At 48.2% G+C, this 22063-nt stretch overlaps 1 protein-coding gene across 9 annotated transcripts in view; it reads left to right on the forward strand.

Annotated features, from left to right (window-relative positions):
* TNC (tenascin C) overlaps positions 1-22063 on the forward strand; it is a 92278-nt gene that overhangs the window by 63646 nt on the left and 6569 nt on the right. For 5 of the 9 annotated variants that reach the window (XM_087869426.1, XM_087869421.1, XM_087869422.1 and 2 more), the window contains 9 exons: positions 2181-2453; positions 4015-4287; positions 9981-10103; positions 11231-11374; positions 13739-13858; positions 15690-15833; positions 16594-16724; positions 19963-20095; positions 21890-22041. In XM_087869426.1, the coding sequence (XP_087725552.1) occupies positions 2181-2453; positions 4015-4287; positions 9981-10103; positions 11231-11374; positions 13739-13858; positions 15690-15833; positions 16594-16724; positions 19963-20095; positions 21890-22041 (1493 nt within the window). The remainder of the gene's footprint in view (positions 1-2180; positions 2454-4014; positions 4288-9980; positions 10104-11230; positions 11375-13738; positions 13859-15689; positions 15834-16593; positions 16725-19962; positions 20096-21889; positions 22042-22063) is intronic. The other 4 variants (XM_045791082.2, XM_087869423.1, XM_087869424.1 and 1 more) reach the window with 2 other exon arrangements.

Below are 22063 nucleotides of genomic sequence, written 5' to 3' on the forward strand. Positions count from 1 at the left end.
ATTATTTGTATGAAATCATGACTTTCTTACGATTTTTAAGAGAACGCAGAATGTGTTTTAATGGGAGATCAGAACAGTGGGTCTATTTTCTGTCCCGTTGCCTACTGTGAATTCAGTCGTTCAGACAAGTCTTCAAATACAGAGCATGCTCCGTTCTGAGTGGGGTGGGGGAGGGAGCGGTGGGGACTTCCATTCTCTCGGGTCCCAAAGTGATGAGGTGAGCAGGAAAGGAGGAATGGCCAGCCACCGATCCCAGTCAGTCAGGCCCTTACTTGTTGCCTTGCCTCGCACCGGACCTCCCACAGAACAGAGAGAAGAAAGGCAGGCTGGGAATGCTAGTCTTGGGAATCCTAGATCTGGTTACAGCATTGTCTCAGCTAATCCTTGAAGTGAAAAGACCCTGAGTTGTAAAAGAAGCATATTTTTTTTTTAAAAAGAAAAAGGAAGAAAAAAAAAAAGCTGAACATGAATGGCTATAAATAACAAGCCCTTGATTGACTAATTAGCCTGAACCCCCTCCTTTTCACTGGAATCCGCTGCTTTGATGGGGTAGAGGTGCAAAGGGGCTAGCTATCGGAAGAGGCGCCATTTATCTAAACAAAACTCAGCAACAGAACTTGAGACCCTTGTCTTGCAGACAGAGAAGCCTGTTTGCACAGGATGTGCAATTTCATCTCTGCCTTTGATAAGAGTTATGATTTGGGGGAGATCCTTACATGGTAAAAAAAAAAAAAAAAAAAGCCTCAAAGCAAACAGCAAGTGTGTTAAATAAATACAGGTCCAAGCCTCAATAAAATTTAAATCTCTGCTTCAGGAATGAGGGCATCCGTTCACTTGTTCATTCAGTCCCCAAAAATCTTTTTTTTAAACATTTTTCTTTGCATCCCGTGGCTTAGACTCTGGGTATTAGTGTAAAGTCATTTATCTCTTTGAACGTTTCTATTTAGAAGCAATGGAAAAGGTGCTTCTAAATGAGGTGGGGCTTGGTCATGGAGTTCCCAGCCCCATGCCCCCTCTGATGACAAACACATTCACCAATACCATGTTTTGTTTTGCTAGAGATGCTGGACCTTCCCCACCAATCCTACTTATGCTTCCAGACTTGCCAGCCCTGACGGGGTCCACCAATTAGACGTTGGCTCGGGATGTGCAAAGAGCATTGAGCTTAGAATCAGATGGCATGGGAGGGAGGCCAGCTTAGCCACCCAGTAGATGTGTGATCCTGGATAAGTCGTTGACCTCTGTTTCCTTAGATGTCATGAGGGTGAGGGGACAGGTAGCAGTAACTACTTCACAGTGTCATTGTGAGGTTTAAATAGGAGAGGGGACATGAAGCCTGGTCAGTTGGGAAATAATGGCACTTAGAAACTTAAGTGATATAAGCTCAGTCCTTTTGGAAATCCCAGTGTGTGAAGACCCATTGGCACCTAAGAAATAAGAGTGCCTGGGACACAGGTTTGGTGAATGAATGAACGAACAGATGACAACAGAACTTACTAAAGATCCAGACATGTCTTTATCTCCTAACTTTATCCAGGAAAACAAGCAGCCAAAGAGTTAATGAATCCTAGTATTCCTTCCTGGGCTGCAACCATGATTTGTTAATTCTGGCACATGAAAAAATCTTACCGCCTCCCTCTATTTCATATATATTATGAGGATGAGTATCACTAATGGGCCTCATCAGCTTGTTTCAAAATGCAAACTAGAAGTGAAATAGAAACATATGAAGTATACCAAAAAGGAAGTATAAAGTATATCTGGGGGACAGGGGGAGTTGATTTTCTTCAAGACCTTCAGAAGCAGAGAAAGGGATCCAAACCTAACAAAAGCTATCCAATTTTGTAGGGAAAAGAAATCATGGCCTTTGGAGTGAGACCCAGCTAAAAGCCTTCCTGTAGCCCGTATTAGCTCTGTGACTTTGGCCAAGCCAATCAACCTCTTTGAAACTCAGGGTTTTTTGCCTGCATAATGGGAATAGTGTCTGTCTCGTAGGCCTGTGGAGAGATTTACACGAGCTAACATCATCTGGCCCCTAGTAAGCTCTTACTAAATATTCATTTTCTGAGAATTTAACACATTTAGTGATTGGGTATCTGTCGGTATTCGTGGAGACATGTGCTATCCCCGCAAGGTGAGTGCTGCTAACCTAAGTTATTTTCACTCCTCCCTTCTTTCAGAGGCCCTGCCCCTTCTGGAAAACCTAACCATTTCCGACATTAATCCCTACGGGTTCACAGTTTCCTGGATGGCATCGGAGAATGCCTTTGACAGCTTCCTAGTAACGGTGGTGGATTCTGGGAAGCTGCTGGACCCCCAGGAATTCACACTTTCAGGAACCCAGAGGAAGCTGGAGCTTAGAGGCCTCATAACTGGCATTGGCTATGAGGTTATGGTCTCTGGCTTCACCCAAGGGCACCAAACCAAGCCCTTGAGGGCTGAGATTATCACAGGTATTTGGATTCAAGTGAGCCATTTTCTCCCCTCCTTGGTTCTCTTCCGTGTAATCCATCTACCACATCACCATGGTTTTAACATCCGTGTCCATTTTCTCTACGTAATCCATAGATGTGGCCTGCTCTTTTGTGTTTCCCCCCACACTCTCCCTTGTCTTGTGTCTCAACTGAGCACTCCTCTTCTCCTACTCCAGAAATGAGAAGTTCAAAATGTTTGCCACTTGGCATCCCAAATCTTTTAGACCATGTCTTGTCCATAGTTCTTGTGTGCTTACTCCACATCACCCTCTTCTGTGTCCATCGTGGCTGGTCCACAGCTATGTTTCAGCCTTCTCAAAAGAAATATACCAACGAGAATATTTCAAAAACTTATTTACAACATTTGCCATCTCAACCTCTCAACTGTGATCTTGATAAACTCAGCAGGTGGGCTCGTTACTGGAAACCCAACTGCGAACCTATGAAACACTAATGTCATAGAGATTCTTTGACACAGACTAAATCCATAATTTTCTCAAGACTAATAATAATTCCTAGAGACATATAACATTAACAACTTTAACAGTTAAAAATCTGTGTTTCCCAAAGTCTTTCCAGATTTTACTAGTTCCATAGGATATTCAAAGGTCCTGCTTGGTGAAAAAATTTCATGTTCAGATAAGTTTTGGAAACATAGTTTAATAGGATCCTTGACAACAAGGCTTTACAGAATATCCCAATATGCATGTGTCTCTTCCAAGAGAGACTTACCCCAGGCAGTATTTCCCAAACTTATTTGACATTGGATGCCTTTTTAGGAAGAGGAACAAACAGGAATAGTTTGCTGTGAGTACACTTTGGGAAACTCAGCTCTAAATTTTCCCCGACAATGAGTTTTGTCTAGTGAAGGCAATCCAAAATAATACCTTGAGTCCAAAGTACGGAGCACAAGAGGTTCCAAGCCTCAGTTCTACCCTCTGAACGCTTGTCTAATGGTTTAAAAAGCAAGCAGCAAAGTCAAGAGTGGGAGCCTTCTTGAGTCCAAGAGTTCCAAGAAAAAAGCAAAAAGACCGTAACATTTATAACATTTTAAAAGCCATTTTGCTCAGGATCAAGGGAAATATAATCAGCAGTATCATCATGGGCAACTCTACAGATCGCTAATACTGGTTTATTTGTCTTTTCAAAAAGAAAAGAAAAAGGTCTCACAGAGGATGGGCACTCGGCCATTGGAAGACAGAGAGCAAGTGTAAACAAGTTACTGGCTTTGAACTTGTTTAATAATGCGTGGGAGGGGCCAAAGCTGAGTCCAGATGTGTTGATAGAATTGCTTTTAGACAAAACTCACATATGCAAGCATCCATTTGGCTTGTATTGGATGTGTAACTCCATCTTTCCCTTCTCCCAGACCTACTTGTTTGTGTTGAATGAGTTTATTTTCGGGATCTCAGGACACTTCTGTCCCTGAGAGCCAGGGCCACGGCCTATTGAAACCCCCCCCCCCCCGCCCCTGCAGAGGAAGACCGCACGAGCTGGTAAATGATGTTCTCTCTCCTCCTCCCACCATGTTCTCCTCTAGAAGCCGAGCCAGAGGTGGACAACCTTCTGGTTTCAGATGCCACCCCAGATGGTTTCCGTCTGTCCTGGACAGCTGATGAAGGGGTCTTCGACAGTTTTGTTCTCAAAATCAGAGATACCAAAAAGCAGTCTGAGCCACTGGAAATAACCCTACTTGCCCCCGAACGAACCAGGGACATAACTGGTCTCAGAGAGGCCACTGAGTATGAAATTGAACTGTATGGAATAAGCAATGGAAGGCGATCCCAACCAGTCCGTGCCCTAGCAACCACAGGTACCGTACGTAAACAGGAGAGAACCGAGAACAGTCGTGATGCGGGGGTCTTCTTTCACAGGGCTGGAACATTGCAAGAGCTTTGAATGCAGCCAGGCTCTTTCAGTTATAGACTGTGTGAATGTGGACAGTGTGGCTGAGCTTTTATGCAAGGAGACCGGGATGCCATTTATTTAATGGGGTTGGGAGGATTGAATGAGATAATTCATGGCGAGCCCATAGCGGAGGATCTGGTGCATAGCAAGGGCTCAGCAAATTAAAGCTGTTTGGAGTTACATTCTTTTCATTAATACATCATCATCATTACAATTATTGCAATTTTTAAATTCGAAAGACCCTTCTTTCAGCCTATTAGCTCATCATTTTTTTTTTAATGCAGAAGTACCTCTGGGCAAATGTTTGACCTTACAGTATGCAGGGGATAATGGAGAAGTGGTCCCTCCACCCATAAAGATGAATATTTATCAGATGCAATGTGTGAATAATCAGTACCATGCTCAGGAAGGATCAAAGGAGGGAGCTGGCAAGGTCAACAGACTGCTCTTCATGAAGCTCATGATTTTATACGATAGATACTCATAACAACTCTGAAAAGCACTGGAGGGGGAAATGCAAAACCCTTTTCCATATGATTGTTTCAAGGAGAAAAAAGAAAGGATTGATTGGTAACAGGACTCTTGAGAGGCCAAGACCTATAACAGGTGCGCTGAATTTGTTCCTGAAAGGAAGGGACAAGGAGAAACATAGCATTCCCTAGAGACAGAGTGCTTCGAAGAGGGATCAGAAGAAAGAATCACAAAAGCTCAGGGAGAGGTAAAACGGACTAAGAAAGGGAGTAGCCCAGCCTCTTCTGGTCGTGCCTGAAGAAGCTGAGGCCCAGAAAGATGTGATTTGCCTCATGTCACAAGGGCCAGGTTGGGGATAGAACCCAGACGCAGTTATTTTAATACTTATTTTAATACTATTTTATTATTCTATTTTAATACTTATTTTAATACTATTAAATGTAAGCAGCCTGGGTGACGGATAACCAATGAGTGTACATACCTCCCCCCTCCGACGGGCATAGAACACAATAGCCGACACCTTCTCTTTGCGCAGAGATGGGTGTATTTTCATGTCAAGTTGCAGGACCCACTGGGCTCTGAGAAGCCACCTACAGAAACCGTAATCAGTATCTGTGGGCGCAGAGGAAACGCTGAAGTGCAGACAGCAGCCCAGCCAGAGGAAAAACCCTGTTTCTTATTAACTTGGACACCCTATCCCTGGGATGCGGGTCCTTGTCTCCCCCTCCCTGTGGCTGGCCATAAAACAACTTCAGATCCCAGACAGAGCCTGATTTTGACCTTGGTTTATAAACACTGCCTTTCAGAGTTTACTTCTGATCACTGATTTTGTTTTGCCAATCTTTTTGCTAGAGGCCCTATAGTTCTAAAGCAAAAAAAAAAAAGAATGAATAATCAAGAGGGTTTTTTGGTGGGTTTTTTTTTTTTTTTTTTTTTTTTGTAAGAACAAAAAAAAAGAAAGACCCTGCTCTTTCAGAAAGCCTTTTCTTTGATTTCTTATTTTGGGGCTTTGTATTTCACAGCCAGAGAGAAGCGTGTGTGTGTGTGCGTGCGTGCGTGTGTGGGTGTGGGTGTGTGCGTGTGTGTGTGCGTGGCCTGCTTGCTCCGGTACTAGGAGAGGACAGGACCAGTGACTCCGTTAGACAGCATATGTCTAATTCCACCATCACCTCGTCAGTTTTGTAAACTTTCTCTTTTGTTTTTCCATCCTTCCTCCTCTTTCCTCCCCTGCACAGTTGTAAATCCTTCCCTGAGATGTTCTGTTCCTCTTCAGCTTCATAAAAACTGCTGCAGGTTCTCCTCTCACTCCCAGAGCGCAGGCTGCTGGCCCCGAGTGCCCAGCAGCAGAGAGGGCTGTTAGGGGCAGCGCACGTAGTGGTCTGGCCTCAAGCCTCTGGGCAGAGTCCCTGGAGTCTCATCCTTGCTCTGCCAGCTGTGTGGCCTTGGGCAAGTCTCCTTTCCTCTCTGAGCCTCGGTCCCCTCATCTGGCAAACAGCATTTAACTCAGAATTCAGCCGTGAGGTTTAAATAAGATCATGAATGTCAAGTATTTAATTTCTTTGCCCATAATAACAGGATGTTATGATGTTTGGGTGTTTTCATGTAAATTTTATTTTTTTAATGGGCCGCTTGATTCAAAATTCAAAAATTCAAAAAGGACATATACCAAAGTCTCTATTCAACTCTGTCCCTGCTCCCTAGTTGGTCTATATAGAGACAGTCAATACTACCAGTTTCTTGTCTGTACAAATAGACAAAATTAGACAAAAACCTATACTTTTTAAAAATTTTTTTGCAGGGAGCACTCTTCCACACTCTGGTGTATGTGTGTTCCTTGCTTATTAGATCTGAGAGCGAGTCCCGTATGCTTATTAACTTCACCAGCCCCCTACTGATGGACACTTAGGTCGATCCCTGGATTTGCAATGGCTCCTCTTCCCTTCCGTGGTTTGAGCCACTTCTTCCCCACAGCCGTGGTCCCTCTTTGGAAAGCCCAGAATTGCCAGGACCAGCTTTGCCTCTGCGGAGCTAAAGGCCAATGTGCCTCTGGGCACCAAATGGAGGGGCCCTGGAATAGACAGAAAACAGTTAAAAATCCAACCACAAAGTATGCTGACTTTGTCTTTCTCTTCTGGAGTTTATAGTGCTTAGCGAGGAGCCTGAGATGCTTCCTTAAGCTGTTCCCATCACCGCCCCCAGACACATACCCTCGGTACTCCCTTCCACCCTGGAGGCCAGTGGGGGTAGTCTCCCGTCTCCCAGGATGTGCCCCCTTCCATCCCACTGTTCCTTTCCCAGCCAGACAACCTAGCAACCCCTCTGCTGAGTTCCAGTTCAGATGCACTTGAAACCGCACACCACTGAGTTGCCGTGGCATTGTGTGCGGGGGCCTGACCCAGAAGGTCTGCAGACACCCTTGCTGGGCAATCTTCCCTTCCATATGAACAGGCTCTTGATGCTCCGTGCCTCTGGCTCTGACTCCCATGAAGCATAAAGTCGGTAGCCACCAATTATAAAGCATGCACTCCTTGCCACACGAGCAGGACAACTGACACACTTTTATCTCTGTGAATCACCATAACACAGCCAGACCCAGGGAGCCCCTCATTCAGCCCCACTTCACAGATGTGGAAGCTGAGACCTAACGGAGTAAGGTGTTTTTAGCTAGGAAGGCCAGAATGGAATTCAAACTCAGGTCCATCTAAGCCCCAAATCCTTGCTCTTAAACCATACTGGCTCCAGTAGCTGTCCCCGGAGCTTAATACGGGAGCTGGCACATAGGAAGTATTCCATAAAAACATGTTGAAGGGAGAATAATTTTTAAAATGATTGTCCATGGCCACATAATTAAAGCAATGGGCATTTGCTCCAGATTTGGGGAGGCAACTTTTTATGCAAATTGCAGATAGAGGCCCTCCTCACCCTCCTTGGGAGTTTTTAGCAATTCCAAATGTTTCCCTAATGGGGTTTTTATTGAAAACCAAGCGTCCACTTGGAAAGAGAGACAGAAGCATTGCCTTGCTTGTGTCTCTCAAGTTTTCTTTTTCTTTTTAAGATTTTGTGTATTTGCCAGAGATTGAGTGAGACACAGAGACACAGAGAGAGAGAGAGCACAAGCAGAGGGAACAGCAGGCAGAGGGAGAAGCAGGCTCCCCACTGAGCAGGGAGTCCAATGCGGGCTCGATCCCAGGACCGTGGGATCATGAGCTGAGCCGAAGGCAGACGCTTAAATGACTGAGCCACCCAGGCGCCCCCTGAGTTTTCAATAGTATGATTTAGTTGCTGTGTGAGGCTCTATCTTCGGGTTCCCGTTGACCATCTCCTCTACTGCGGTGCTGGAGACTTATGGGCACTATTTATGACCGAATGAGATATGCTAAAATAACAAATAATCTTCCACACCAGGGAAGGCCTATCATCCAAAAATATCACACTTTTGAGCCTGGACTCCCATCACTACTGTGCCATTCCGTCAGGTTATTGGGCATAATATTTTCCTGCTCCCATTCTGATCAAGCACGGCCCTCAGGTGCACAGGATGTATGACGCTAATTCTCACGGCTTCTAAGACAGGGCAGATAATATTGCCATTTTGTAGATGAGAAAACCTGGCACCTCGAGAAAAAGGGCTGTGGCCACAAAGATACATCTAAAATGTGCTGAGGTTTGCAGTCAGAGTGAAGGGCGGCGTGGACCAGGCTAGCCACAGGAGAGTCGCGGTGCCTGCATTTACACACCTCACTGGGTTTTATCTTCATCCAACCTTATCTAGTTCTTTCTTGGGAGTTACTTCAAAACCCAGGGTAGCCCCTGGGGAAAAGAGTTAGATGGGGAAGGAAATAGACAAGAATCACGTTTACTGAATTCTTACTATCTGCCAGATTCTGTTAAGGGTTTTCCACCCATTAGCTCTGCTAATCCTGAAAATACGCCTGTAGGTGGGCATGACTTTTCCCACCGGACAGATGGAGCCACTGGGGCTCACAGAAGTGAAGGGAACCGCCCCAGGTTGCCAGGGCCCTCCGCGGTATTTGCGCAATCAAGATCTTCCAGGCTCCAGAGCCCTTGTGGTTTCCAAAGCTTGGTTCCAAGGAGAGGGCAAAACCCCAGTCAGCCGCAGAGCCTGACTACCAGGAGAAAAGGTCACAGGAGAAAGCCAAAAAGAAGAAACAAAAATGGAGAGGAGGAGAAACATCCCCCCAAGTGGGCTGTGGGTTTTAAAACTTAATGATCAACGTGGGTTGGAGAGGGAAAAGATGAGGAAATGAGCTCCCTGGAGACCTGAAAATTGTTTCCTGATCTCTCTGGTTAAACATGGTCAGCTGAAGAGGGCAAAGAGCTAAGCCAAAAAATACACAGAGAAAAGCCAACGGAAACTGGGTTTTAGGGGAAGGTATTTATGTAGCAGAAACGGTCCCATGGGCATGGCTGTCCCCGCAGGTAGACCCAGTGCTCAGGAGCTGTTTACTTCGCTTTCTGTCCCGACTCTGGACCTCGATCCAGGTCTGGGAATGGGTTTGTCGAGGTCAGTTTCCATGTCAATGTTATCTCCAGGATCCCCGGGCCGTGCTGGCTTTGCTGCCCAGTCCTGGGCCCAGAAAGGTCACACCACAACAATGTGCGTTGGAGAACCAACCCTCAGTTTCCTCCTCTGTAAATTGGCTATAACCGCACCTTCTTCTCAGGGGTTTCTAAATGAGGATTGATCCCTATCAGTTACAAAGAACCGCACATTTATCAAGTCCTGGTTATCATTTAATAAAAGGAACTAGAAAGCAAAGGTTTGGGGGAAAAAAATGCTAAAACTGAGAAATTATAGGATGGCATCTTCCCAGCCGTGAAACCTCCCAGCCTCACTTCCTCAGACATCAGCTGTGGTGTTCACATTCTACTTGAATGAAACCTAATGGCCACTCTGCGGCCCTGGGCCTTGTACCTGAATGAGAGAACACTTGCCTCTATCAAGTCACAACTTGACCACAGATCCCCACATTCTCCATCCTAAAGGCTTGGCTCAGACACGAACTCTAGAGGCCGTGTTTTCCTGGGTAAGGAATCCAGGAGGAATCTTTGACCAGCAAGATAGTTGACTGTTTCTGGGTTTCTCCTGTGCTTTCTCCTTGACAGCCATGGGCTCTCCGAAGGAGATCAGTTTCTCAGATATCACCGAAGATTCGGCCACTGTCCGCTGGATGGCGCCCTCTGCCCAGGTGGAGAGCTTCCGGATTACCTACGTGCCCATTGCAGGAGGTAGGGCGGTGGAGGGGGTGCAGTGTTTTGGGGGTTGGGGAGCAACTGGAGGGTTCAGGTGGGATAGTGAAGAGACTCAGGTAATTCCCATCCTCCCACATATGACCAAAGAAAATTATTTCCGTCTATTGGAGACCATCTCTGTGGATTTCAGTTGTAAAGTGCTGTAAGATCCTTGGAAGAGCTCCCTTGTAAAGGGTCATTTGATGAAGACCCTCTCCAGCCTTGAAACCCTCAGCTCCTATGAGAAACGGACCCCAGTGTTGCTTGGCAACAGCGGCAGAGACTCTAAATACACTGGTCCTTTTCTCTTTGGGCACGCTCATCTGAAAAGCAGATCCTGACCTGGATATATGTGAGGTTTTACCCTTCAGTCCTCAAATCTGTCTGTCTCAGGATAGATGGGGAGTTGTGGCTTTGCTGCTAGCAGTGGGAGTTTTAGTTCAGAGCGCAGGGGCCACAACAAAGACCACGGTGGGGGAAGGGGGGGTGCACCATCAGATCTGCCCAAAGACAGTCTGGCGAGTAGAAGTGTGTCCAGAAAGGATGGCTGACGCTCTTTAGAGAGGTGCTGTAGCAGCTCTATGGAAGTTTGGCCAGCTGGTATGTAAGCTCCTCACCAGCCCTGAAATTCTAAGAAATATAAATTGCAGCCTTTTTTAATAAATATAAGAGTACGCTCTTGACTATGACCATCTTCTTTCCTTAAAGAGTAGGATCTCTGCTAGGAAGGGAGTCTGTATATTCCAAAGCTAAGACGATGGGTTAAATAGATCAGATATACATTACATAGTGAGCTTTTCATATTCTTTGTGGGGAAAATAAATAAATAAAAACATGCCAGCCCTCTACTGAACGGAAACTTGCCATTTTTAGCACATTGTGACTTCATGTTTTTTCCCCTCCTGGCTCAGTTTTTGGCATCTGTACGGATGGAAAAAAAGCATTATACAATAAGTAAGACCTCTTCTCTTATGCCAGAGGGTAGGAGCAAATGAGAGGAAGTCAAGAAAATGGTATTGGATCAAGATCTAGTTTCGTTTCCAAATCAGATGCAGCCGTTCTTGGGGCAACAGTAAGTTGCAGTGAGGTTCACCATTCCCGATCTTGCTTTTGCCATGTTCCAGGGACGCCGTCAGTGGTAACCGTGGATGGAACCAAGACTCAGACCAGGCTGGTGAGGCTCTTACCTGGAGCCGAATACCTTGTCAACGTCATCGCCATGAAGGGCTTCGAGGAAAGCGAACCCGTCTCAGGATCGTTCGCCACAGGTGCTTTTCTCACCCTCTGCATTATAGCTCATGACTCAGCAGCTGGAAAAATTTCTTTTATTTGGGAAATCCTAGTGGAAAACGGAGTGAATTTGGAGTGCCAAAGACCTCATTTCTGGCCCATCCCTGGCCTCTTATAGGCAGGGTAACCTTGATTTCATCTTTAACCGCCCTGGGCCTTCATTTCTTGGGTTAGTGTGGAAGAAAGAACACATGCTGGGGAGTCATACTGACCTGAACTGAAATGCCAAGTCTACCACTTCTAGATACATGAGCTGTCAGTGAATTTCTCTAGGACCTAATTTCCTTCTCTGTCACATGGGTACAATTCTGCTTCCTTTGCAGGGGGCCATAGAATCGCATGACATGATTTATGTAAAACATCTGAAATGTAAATGACTGTGGGCATTAATCCCCCCCTTCCCTCCCTGCCCCTTGAGGGAACCCTTTCAAGCAGGTGCATCCCAGTCGGGTAATGGTGACAGCTATAAAATAACCACTCCTGATTGGGCAGCTACTGTGTTCCAGGCACTGTTACTAAACCCTTCGCATTTATTTTTTTTTTTTAAAGATTTTATTTATTTATTTGACAGAGATAGAGACAGCCAGCGAGAGAGGGAACACAAGCAGGGGGAGTGGGAGAGGAAGAAGCAGGCTCCTAGCGGAGGAGCCTGATGTGGGGCTCGATCCCATAACACTGGGATCACGCCCTGAGCCGAAGGCAGACGCTTAACCGCTGTGCCACCCAGGTGCCCCAAACCCTTCGCATTTAAACCATGAAAATGGCTACTATCGTTCCCATTTTACAGAGGAAACAACTGAGATCCAGGGACATGAAACACCTTGGCCAAGGCCACCTAACTAGTAAATGCTGAAGCAAATTTGAGCTTAGGTCAGTCTCACTCCAAGCCCTGTGTTCTTCTAAAACAGAGGATTATTTTCCTATTATAACCTGATTTGTACAGCATACTGTCAGGAGGGGGAAATAATGAATTGCATTGAAGGAGAATGAAGTGGAAAATTTCTGTTCGGGCAGCCATGTCTCTGAACAATTTACCCTTTGATAGTCCAGCAATTATCCAGTCTAATCCATTAAGGGATCCAAAGAATGGGCCTCATAGGAAATTTTAAAAATATCCTGATAGTCGAAAAAAGTTGATTATATGCAATTATAACATCCCATCTGAACCCAGAGTCCTGTCCGCCCTGCCACACAGGCCCTTATTTCCCCCATAGAAACCTTTCATTCAGGGACTCTCCAGTTGCAAAGGCTAGATGCACTCCCTCCCGAGGCCCATTGTCCTGGGCATTTAAAGGAAACTCTGTACAGACAGGCTGAAGCAGGAAGGAGCTGGGAGTAGACCATGGGGGCTCCCAAAAGTACTCTGCCTCCTCCTGCTTCTCAGGCCGGTCTTCACATCTCTTGGGGCTCAGGAGCCTCGTCTTTGAAATGAGCTGATGGCAGCTGTCCTCCAGCCTCCCAGGGCCGTTGTCTTGGAATAATTGAGTCATAAATGCAAATGCAAGAGGATAATAGTCCTATTTAGGTTCGTTTCTGAAAAAGGGATGCCGGGTCATCGCAGGGGTTTGTTAAACGGGCCAGCGCCCTTTGTCAGTACAAGTCATTTGGGAATCATGTTGAAGACTCCAGTAATGTTAATAGTCATGTTAGTAATAGCAGCCGCCGTGAGCGAGCGCTGCCCCAGCACATTTCACACACGCAACATCTAGTTCATCCTTCTAGCAGCCTCTCTCTGACACCTGAAGAAATGAGGTTTGGAGAAGGGCACACAGACGCCAGGCAGAGAAGCCACAGTAGAACCGGGGACCGCCAGCCTCTGGGGCCTGGCTGCATGTTGCCCACCAGCCACCTAACTGGAGCTATCGTTCAAAGCCCAGAAGAGCCTCCTGCAGCCTTGACTCTGGGGGGCTCCCTGTTTTTCTAAGCTCTTTCCCTGGGAACAGTGATATGAACAATAAGAATAACCCTCATCATGTGTTCAGCCCTTTCCGGTTTAGATAGCTCCTTCCCACCTATACCATCACGTGAGCATCAGGATAACACTGAGGATAAAGCCGGACAGAATGAGGATCCCCATTGTACAAGTGGGGAGAGAGAGACCCGAGAGAACCCAGCCAGCAAGGAAGGAATCATGACTCAAACCCAGGGCGTCCTGGTGCCAGACTCAGGACATAGAACTGTCCGTGCACCGGGCGCCATGTCCCAACACCAGGAGCCGTGTCCCAACACCAGGTGCCGTGTCCCAACATCAGGAGTCCAGGAGCAGTGAGAGAGCAGCTGTGGTCTGATGTCTGACCCCACGACTGCCTAGCTCTCCAACATTTCATCATCTTTCTTTGCAGCTCTGGATGGCCCATCTGGCCTGGTGACAGCCAACATCACCGACACGGAAGCCTTGGCCATGTGGCAGCCAGCCATCGCCCCTGTGGATAGTTACGTCATCTCTTACACAGGGGAGAGAGGTAAGGCCATGTCTAAGACCCTCCCCACCAGGAGGAGTGTCTGTCGTGCTGATCTCGTCTTCCCTGCCACGTTTGGCCCAGGATGGCAAAAATACCTGGGTAGCTTGGAAGGGCCAGTGATGTCCTTGCGGCTCCCAGAATAGACTCGTGGGCTGAAGGCCAGGGCTGGATAGGTCGTTGCAGAGGGCCTGGCCAGAGGGTGGCAAGGGAGGCCTTCCCCATCCTCTTGTGCTTGTTACAAGCGAAGAGCATCCATGTCGTGTTCATACCAAGGAAGGCCGGTAGGCCATTTAAAGGAAAACAAAGGGCACGTCCGCAGCCTGCATGCATTCCCCCAGCCTGTCCCCCGCCTCCTGCTAGTCTCCCTGCCTGTCACCATGAGCCTCCCTCTCCGGCAGCAGCTCCCATCTCTTAGGAAGAAGGAGTTTGGAATCTGGAGTCTTAAACAAGCTATTTCAGGAGCCACTGGGCCTCTTGGAGGCTACGGAGGAGGCCAGTTGTAACAGATGTGATGGAGAAATCAGAAATTATTGCTCCTCGTCTTTGCAGACATCTGTGCTAATTAATTTACTTAGTTGGCCGACTGAACACATGTTTGGGGCACAACACACCGTGGCCACCCAAACATAAGGTCAAATACAAGTAAGAGAGGGGAGAAAGAGATTGTCTTTGAGTGAATGAATTCATGCCTCTGTCATGTGTTACCCTAGAAAAAGACTCTACTGTCTGAATCCCAAAGCATATGTAAGTTTCCTGTTTTACGGTTCAGAATTGTTTGACTTGCAGTGACAACATGAAGGGGCACTGTAACCGTGCCTGGGGCCTCTGAAAATCTTCGGTCAGCCCTGGGCCACTAGCTAAGAGAGATCTTTAGGAGCATGGCACAAGTTGGAGAGTGAGGGAAGAGAGATTTGGGGGGTTATTCTTTTTACTCTTCTATTCATTCATTCATTCATTCATTCATTCATTCACTCGTTCATTCATCTCTTCAGTTCTTAAATATCCCTGATGAGCGAGCTCCTCTGAGTCAGGGAAGCTGGTGGTGTCATACCTACAGGAAACCAGAGCACAGTTCGCAGGGGTTACGAGATGAGTGCGCAGACCTAGAAAAGGGCCTGGTCCAGGAGAGGGAGCTTCATGGATGCTAAACAGAACGATCAACTCATCCCAGGTTGCCCGGGACTTCCCCAGTTCTAACACTGAAGTCCCACACCCTGGCAAACCTCTCAGTCCCTGGCCAGCCAAGGTGGTCGGTCACCTGTGATCAGGAAATAAACACACGCACCTGGCACCATGCTTTGGTTTCCACCATGGCCTTGACCCAGTGGGTCTGAGAGGCACTAACCAGGCTCTAGAGTGTCTGCAGCTGCCCGAGTTTTATGGTTCTCCAGTCTCGTGATTTAACAACATTTGCCAGATTATAAAAGGACATGAGAGTAAGTGAGAGAGAGGGGGAAGCCAGTAACGGGACACGTTCAATCTGGGAGCCCGAGGCTTGGAGACATTAGCTGCAGCTCTCCTCCAGCTCTTCCTCCATCTCAGCTGGGAGCTCCTGCAGCCAGCACCATGTGGAAACACCTCCTGACCCCCAGGCCCCTTCCTCCCAATTTGGTGCCTGGAAAAATCTAGTCTCCATATGATAAAGCCTTTGTATATGAGGTGAGCGCTCAAGAGAGAGAACAGGGTGTGAGTCATTTCAGAAATCAGACCTGCTTTTCTGCAGGGTCACTGAAAGTTTCTGCTAGAAGTAGGTGTGTGCGCAGTGTGCCAAGTGTGCTGATGGCTCACACGGGAAGCGGTAACCGTCTCAGTGTGCGTATTTCATGTTCAGTGCCAGAAATTACGCGCACGGTGTCCGGGAACACAGTGGAGTACGCTCTGACCGACCTCGAGCCTGCCACGGAGTACACGCTGAGGATCTTTGCAGAGAAAGGGCCCCAGAAGAGCTCAATCATCACTACCAAGTTCACAACAGGTACAGAGACGCCAGGAGCTGGAAGAAGCCCACCCACAGCCTCCATCTCGAACGGTCATGCTTTCCAACCCCTTCTTTCTTAAGTCAGATCCTTGCAATGTGATGACATCAGCATCAGCTAAGTTCACCAGTGCCCACTCAATCGGGACCTTGAGAAACACACCATTTCCTTTTGAACTGAAGTGACCTTGTTCTCCCCACGGACTAGGAAACGGTTTTAAGAGGAGGGCTTTTTTAAGTGGAAAACCAGTCCCCATTGGCCCTCAACCCAGTATTTAATGACGGCTGTTCTAGGCAGGGAAATATTTTTAAGAGAAGGATTTTTCAGGCACTTTTTCCTAGATGTGCATTGGGTTTTTATACATTGGGATCTTTTCACAAACTGTAGCAAGCAGGGAAAGAGAAGAAGCGTCCTCTCGGTAGGGATGAACGCCAATATCAGCATTCATCTGTCCCCTTACTGAAGAGCAAGAGGGGTTGGGAATCATGTTCACAGCTGTGTGTTTCTCCCCAAATCCACCCAAGGCCAATCAAGAGTGTGTTGGGCTCAGGAAAATCTGGCCCTTCGGATGAAACGAGCCACAGAGAATTCTGTCTTCTGACTCAGCCTCCTCGTTTACAGATGGGGGAGGTCTGCCCAAGGTCATATAGATCAACGGTAGGGAAAGGACTTGAAGCCAGGCTTCCTGATAACCCAGCCAAGGGGTTTTTGTCCTAGAGTTGCTGATGTATTTGCTAACAAGTGACTTATCTTCTGCAGATGTCGATTCTCCAAGAGACTTCACTGCTACTGAGGTTCAGTCAGAAACTGCCCTCCTCACTTGGAGACCCCCCCGGGCACCTGTCACCGGTTATCTGTTGGTGTATGAATCCGTCGATGGTACAGTCAAGGTATCTTGAAGTAGATAAACTCCCCGCTGCTGTTTGAAACTTGTACATGATCCTTAGGGGAGAGAAGAATCACCCCGGGCTGTTTCTCCATCTCCGTGCAGCTAGGGAGCTGGAAAAAAAAAAAAAAATTAACAGGGACTGGATGCCATGCCAGACCTTCTGGATCATATGCTCCAGCCCCCCTGTCTCATTTTAACCAGACTCCAGTTTTGATAGCCCGCCAAGGTCAAGAACCAGGGCTCACAAGACTCGAGGACATTTTAGGAGCCGGATGCATGGTCTTTTCATGTTTTACTGAGCAAAAGCCAAGGGCGTCTTTGGCATCTTTGCCGTATATACAATCTCGCAGATGGCATCGTTCCCTCAGATATTGAAACATACATCACCGTGTTTTTAGGACAACTGTTAATGCTATTTACAGCAATGGTTATTTATATTCTCTACCCATTAACATCTTTTCTTTTACTTTCCAACTTGAAATAACTTTAGCCCTTCCTTTCACGCAAGTGAACTTGATCTCAAAACTTTATTTTCTGAACTTGTTATTGAACTTTTCATACTGGTCATCGCACTCTACATTTCCAAGATCTTTTCCTGATTCCCTGCTCATCCATCTTTCTCTAGCGTGTTGTTTGTTTTCCACGTATCATCTTCTGTTTATCTCTAAGAATATACGTTACTGGCATTTTATTCTACAACCTACATAGTATTTCTTCAAAGTTCCTTTTTTTTTTCTTTATGTTTCACTGCTGTTGTTTGGTTTGGGTCTTTATCTTTCACGTTGGAGACTTCCGCCCAATGTCTGAGGGTCCTTTTGTACTTGAGCCGAGAATGAAACAGCCTAGTGGGAGTTCCAGTTGCAGACACGGGGTTTGTCAACTAATGGGGCTCACCGTAGAGTAAGCAGGTGCCCAGCAATTTAGTTGGGGGACTCGCATGTAGCAGTTCTGTAAGCCTTTTCTCTTGAGCTAGTCCTCCTCTCTAGAGGGTCCTCCAGCCCCTTCAAACCAAGCCGCTAGGAGCATAGCCCGAGGAAGAGCCTGGGCCCCCACTGTGTGCATACCTTCACTTCTGTGTCCCGCGTAGCTCTGCTGGGCCTGGTGGATTTGAATCCAGAGTCTTCTCTCTGACTCGGTGTCTCCAAAGAGTACACCTCAGCCTTTCATCTGGACTGGAAAGGACAGTCATCCAGACTGGGGGTGGGAGGGAGATGGGGAGAGCTGGAGTCTGTTCCTTATTTATGCTGTTAAACAAACTTTTGTTCAGCCATGCCCCACACTGGCCTTCAAAGGCCTCTTTGCTTTTGTACACATTCCATTCCTGAACTTGCTGGGCCCTGTGGCATTCGTGAACCAGCTTCAGGCCGCCGCCCCCCACCCAGCTCAGCCAGCTATCCCCCAGCCCGCTGGGCTCTACCCCCTCGCTGTCACCCCACCACACCCCTTCCCACCCGTCAGGATTCTGTGGACATCGCACACCTCTGTCTGTCTCGTCTGTCCTCCACTTCATCCTCATGGGCCTGTACTTTGTATCCCTTCACTCTCACTGTGGGGGCTTTCAGAAGAAAGCAGAGCTAAACTGGCATTTCCAGTCCGCCATGTTTCACTAGAAGCGGACACACACCTCTGGTTACCACCATGGCCCTTCTTTGAGTTGGCATAACAACGAGCTAACTCACTGTGTGCATGGAGGCGAGTCCCTTACCTTCTCTGGGTGTCGTGTTCCCATCTGTAAAATGAGTGCATTGGACTCACCAGCCTTGCAAGTCCCTTTCCAGCAAGCATTCTAGGACTGAGTGTTCCTCGAGTCCTGAGCCTCGTTTCAGTCTTCCCTGATGGCCTAGAAAAGGGCTTTGCACAGCAGCCTAGAGAGCTGAGCGGTAATTGTATCCCCATGTCATTGAATGAACCCGGCTTTATACCTGATCCTTCCCCAGGGACCAGACCTGGGGGCCACATAAAGGTCACTGGGTCGCCAGGGTCAGCCTACTGACTTACCTTCTTGCATGTCCAGTCCCCGACTCTGTATGTTTCCCTCAAGAAATCAGCTGGTGTAGGAGGAGAGAGTTCTGGACAGGATGTGGGGAGACAGGAGGTAAGACCAGCCCCTGCCACCAACAAATGATGGCTTGAGAGCAAGTCCGTCAGCTGCTCTGGAAGTCAGCCCCTCAGCCCTCATGCAAGAATCAGGGTAACCTCACCTGCCCAGAGTGAGGATGCGAGAAGACCTTGCAGGGGCGTCCACACTGGCTCATTATTGCCTGCACCTCGTCGACCGTGTTTGCAGGTTGCAGACACCGTTGGGTTGGGTTTGCTAGTGGTGACGGTGAATTCCAATCCCAGACACCAAGGTCATCTGCTAAAAGGTGAATTCGCAGGCACTGGAAGCTAGAAAGAGGATTTGAAAAGGAGGAAGACCTCCTGAAAGCTGAAACGAATGTCCTCTGAACAGAGTCGCAGTGAGCAGTCCCAAACTACGGGGGGAGTTAGAAGAGGTCTGGCGGCAGAGGCACACACACACCTCTCCTGGACATCTCTCTTCTAGAAAGAGATATGCAGGGTCGGCTCAGGCTTTCCCTGTGCCATGCCTGTTGAGCTACTCCAGTCATCCCCTGACTCAGGAGAGCCCCAAACTGACTGCATCAGAATCACTCGGGGAGCTTCTTACATACGTACCTGGCAGAGCCCCCTTCTGGCTCTTGTGAAGCAGCCAGTCTGGGATGGAGCCTGGGTGGTGTATTATTTTAAAGCTTCCCAGAGGACTGTGAAAAAGAGCCGTATTAGGGACCACTGGTCTCAAAATCTAAACCTTTTGCCCTTTGTGTGATTCATGTTGCAACCAAGTTAAGCTGGGTTCACTTCATTCACTTGTTCAAAAACCTTCTGGGAATCCACATTCCTCATCGTGATAAACTTCGGATTCCATAGGCTTGGCACTCAAGGCCCTTTGTAATCTGGTCTTTGTCCACTTCTTCCCCCAGTCCAGCACCCAAAACCAAGTGTGGTTCAGGTAGGTCATTACCTCCTACTCTGCCCCTTCTGGCCTCAGGACCTTTGCTCATGCTGCACTTTCCCCATCTCTGATGTCCCAAAAGTGAACATGGAGCCTGACACAGAGTGAGACTCAGTGGATTCGTTTGAATGAAGAAATGAATGGATGGGTGAATGAATGAATGTCTCATCTGTACCCTGAGGACTTATGTGGCAAATAACTATTATATTCTTTCTTCTGCCCTTAGGAAGTCATTCTGGGTCCAGAAACCACCTCCTATAGCCTGGCGGAGCTGAGCCCCTCCACCCACTACACAGCCAAGATCCAGGCATTGAATGGGCCCCTGAGGAGCAAGCTGGTCCAGACCATCTTTACCACAAGTAAGGGGCTCAGGGTGCAGTGGGGCCTTGAGATCGAACTTTGTGAGACTAGACCGACCCTCCACTTCTCTGACTTTGACAGAATTTTTCCATCAAATCTCTTAAAAGAATCAGTGCCTGCTACTCCCTGAGAGCCCGAGGAATGTGGGTGCAGGAGGTTGAGGGCCTCGTGGTGAAAGGGAAGGAGGGCCAGTAGGGAGACCTCTGGATACAAGCCCCATCTCCACCACTTGCTCTGGGTGATTTAGGAAAGTTACCACCACTCTGCAAGCCTCGGTGTCTCCATCTATACAGTGGGATTCACAAGCATCCCTTCCTCACGAGGACCCTGTGCTGTGTCTGAACTCCTAGCCCAGTGTGGGGCCGTGGGCCGCGCTCATTGGAAGCCGGGTCCCGTTTTTTTCTCCTTCATCATGTCAACCTTCACAAAGCCTGTCTATGGTTGAAATCAAAACCAGTCCTGCCGGCAAGCTGGTAGGATCATCAGGCCCAGGTCTCTGCCGGGGAAGCTGAGGCTCCCAGAGACTCAATGACTCCAGGGTCTAGCACGAGCGAGAGGCAGATCTGGGCTCAGGGTTTCCAGGCCCCGGAGAGCAGCCCTGCGCCCTGCCACCAGGGGTCGTCTGCAGATGACAGATGTGCAAGGCGTTTCTCTGGTGCATGAAGAGGACACACGCATTCCTGAGGAAGGGAGGACTGGGCCCCTGGACAGCCCTGACCGTGGGATACACAGAGTGCAGCCCCGCCCTGCCTCCTGCCCTTCACACTTCACTCCGGTCACTCTGCGCACCCCTACTGAGGGAGCTGCAGAAGCCAAAGCCCCTTTGGCCAGACCTCACACCCGGTGCTGATCGTGCCCTAAAGATGCTCCCAGACCGGGGCCGGGAGATAAACCAGGACACAGCTCATGATGCAGCCTCAGGTGAAGGCAGCCAGATCAGAACCCTCCGTTCTCTGTCCCACCTGCTCAGCACGGCCCCAAGATTGTCCATTTCTATCAAGTTATTTATTTATTTTTTATTTATTTTTTTTAAGGATTTTATTTATTTATTTGACAGAGATAGAGACAGCCAGCGAGAGAGGGAACACACGCAGGGGGAGCAGGAGAGGAAGAAGCAGGCCCACAGCAGAGGAGCCTGACGTGGGGCTCGATCCCACAATGCTGGGACCACGCCCTGAGCCAAGGCAGATGCTTAACTGCTGTGCCACCCAGGCACCCCTATCAAGTTTTACATTGTTTTTACGGCACATGATTGCACGTGGAGATTCCCCAGGCGTTCTTGTTTGGTCTCTCCCAGGCTCCGAACTGTTAAATGACCATTCCAGGGTCCCGAGGCAAGGGAGTGCAAGTTCAAGACTAGAATCCTTGGCTTTGGCTCCCAAATCCTCTGAAGAAGTTGGGAAGCACGGTTATTAGATGCCTGTAGAGTGCCCTGATCCACGGCGAGCCACCGACTGGTGCTAGAGACCCGGCCATCCTGCCAGTACCTGGGTCTTCACCAGGTGCCGCCTGGCCGCTCGAGGTAGATCAAGGTCAGCGTGATACTCGCTCCTCACAGCGGCTCGGCTCTCCTCCCACCGATACCATTAGCATCTTCCAGGAATATAAGCGACTGAGCTTATATCTAAAGGCTCGTTGCAGCCCTGCGAAATCCCGTCTCGCACACAGGAGAACAGAGTGGGAGAGAGGCTGAGCTGCGTGCTCGTAGGCATCTAGCCAATATGCCGTAGTCTGAATGCTCCTATCCCAACCCACCTGCTCTCAGAGGGCCGCTCTTCCTTCTTATCCCGCAGTTGGACTCCTGTACCCATTCCCCAGGGACTGCTCCCAAGCAATGCTGAATGGAGACACGACCTCTGGCCTCTACACCATTTATCTGAATGGCGATAAGGCCCAGGCTCTGGAAGTCTTCTGTGACATGACCTCTGATGGGGGCGGATGGATCGTGAGTATCCCGACCTCTCAGG

Source organism: Ursus americanus, chromosome 18 (genome assembly GCF_024610735.1).
Source record: "Ursus americanus isolate L20-20 chromosome 18, mUrsAme1.1.p, whole genome shotgun sequence".
NCBI classification, from domain to species: domain Eukaryota; kingdom Metazoa; phylum Chordata; class Mammalia; order Carnivora; family Ursidae; genus Ursus; species Ursus americanus.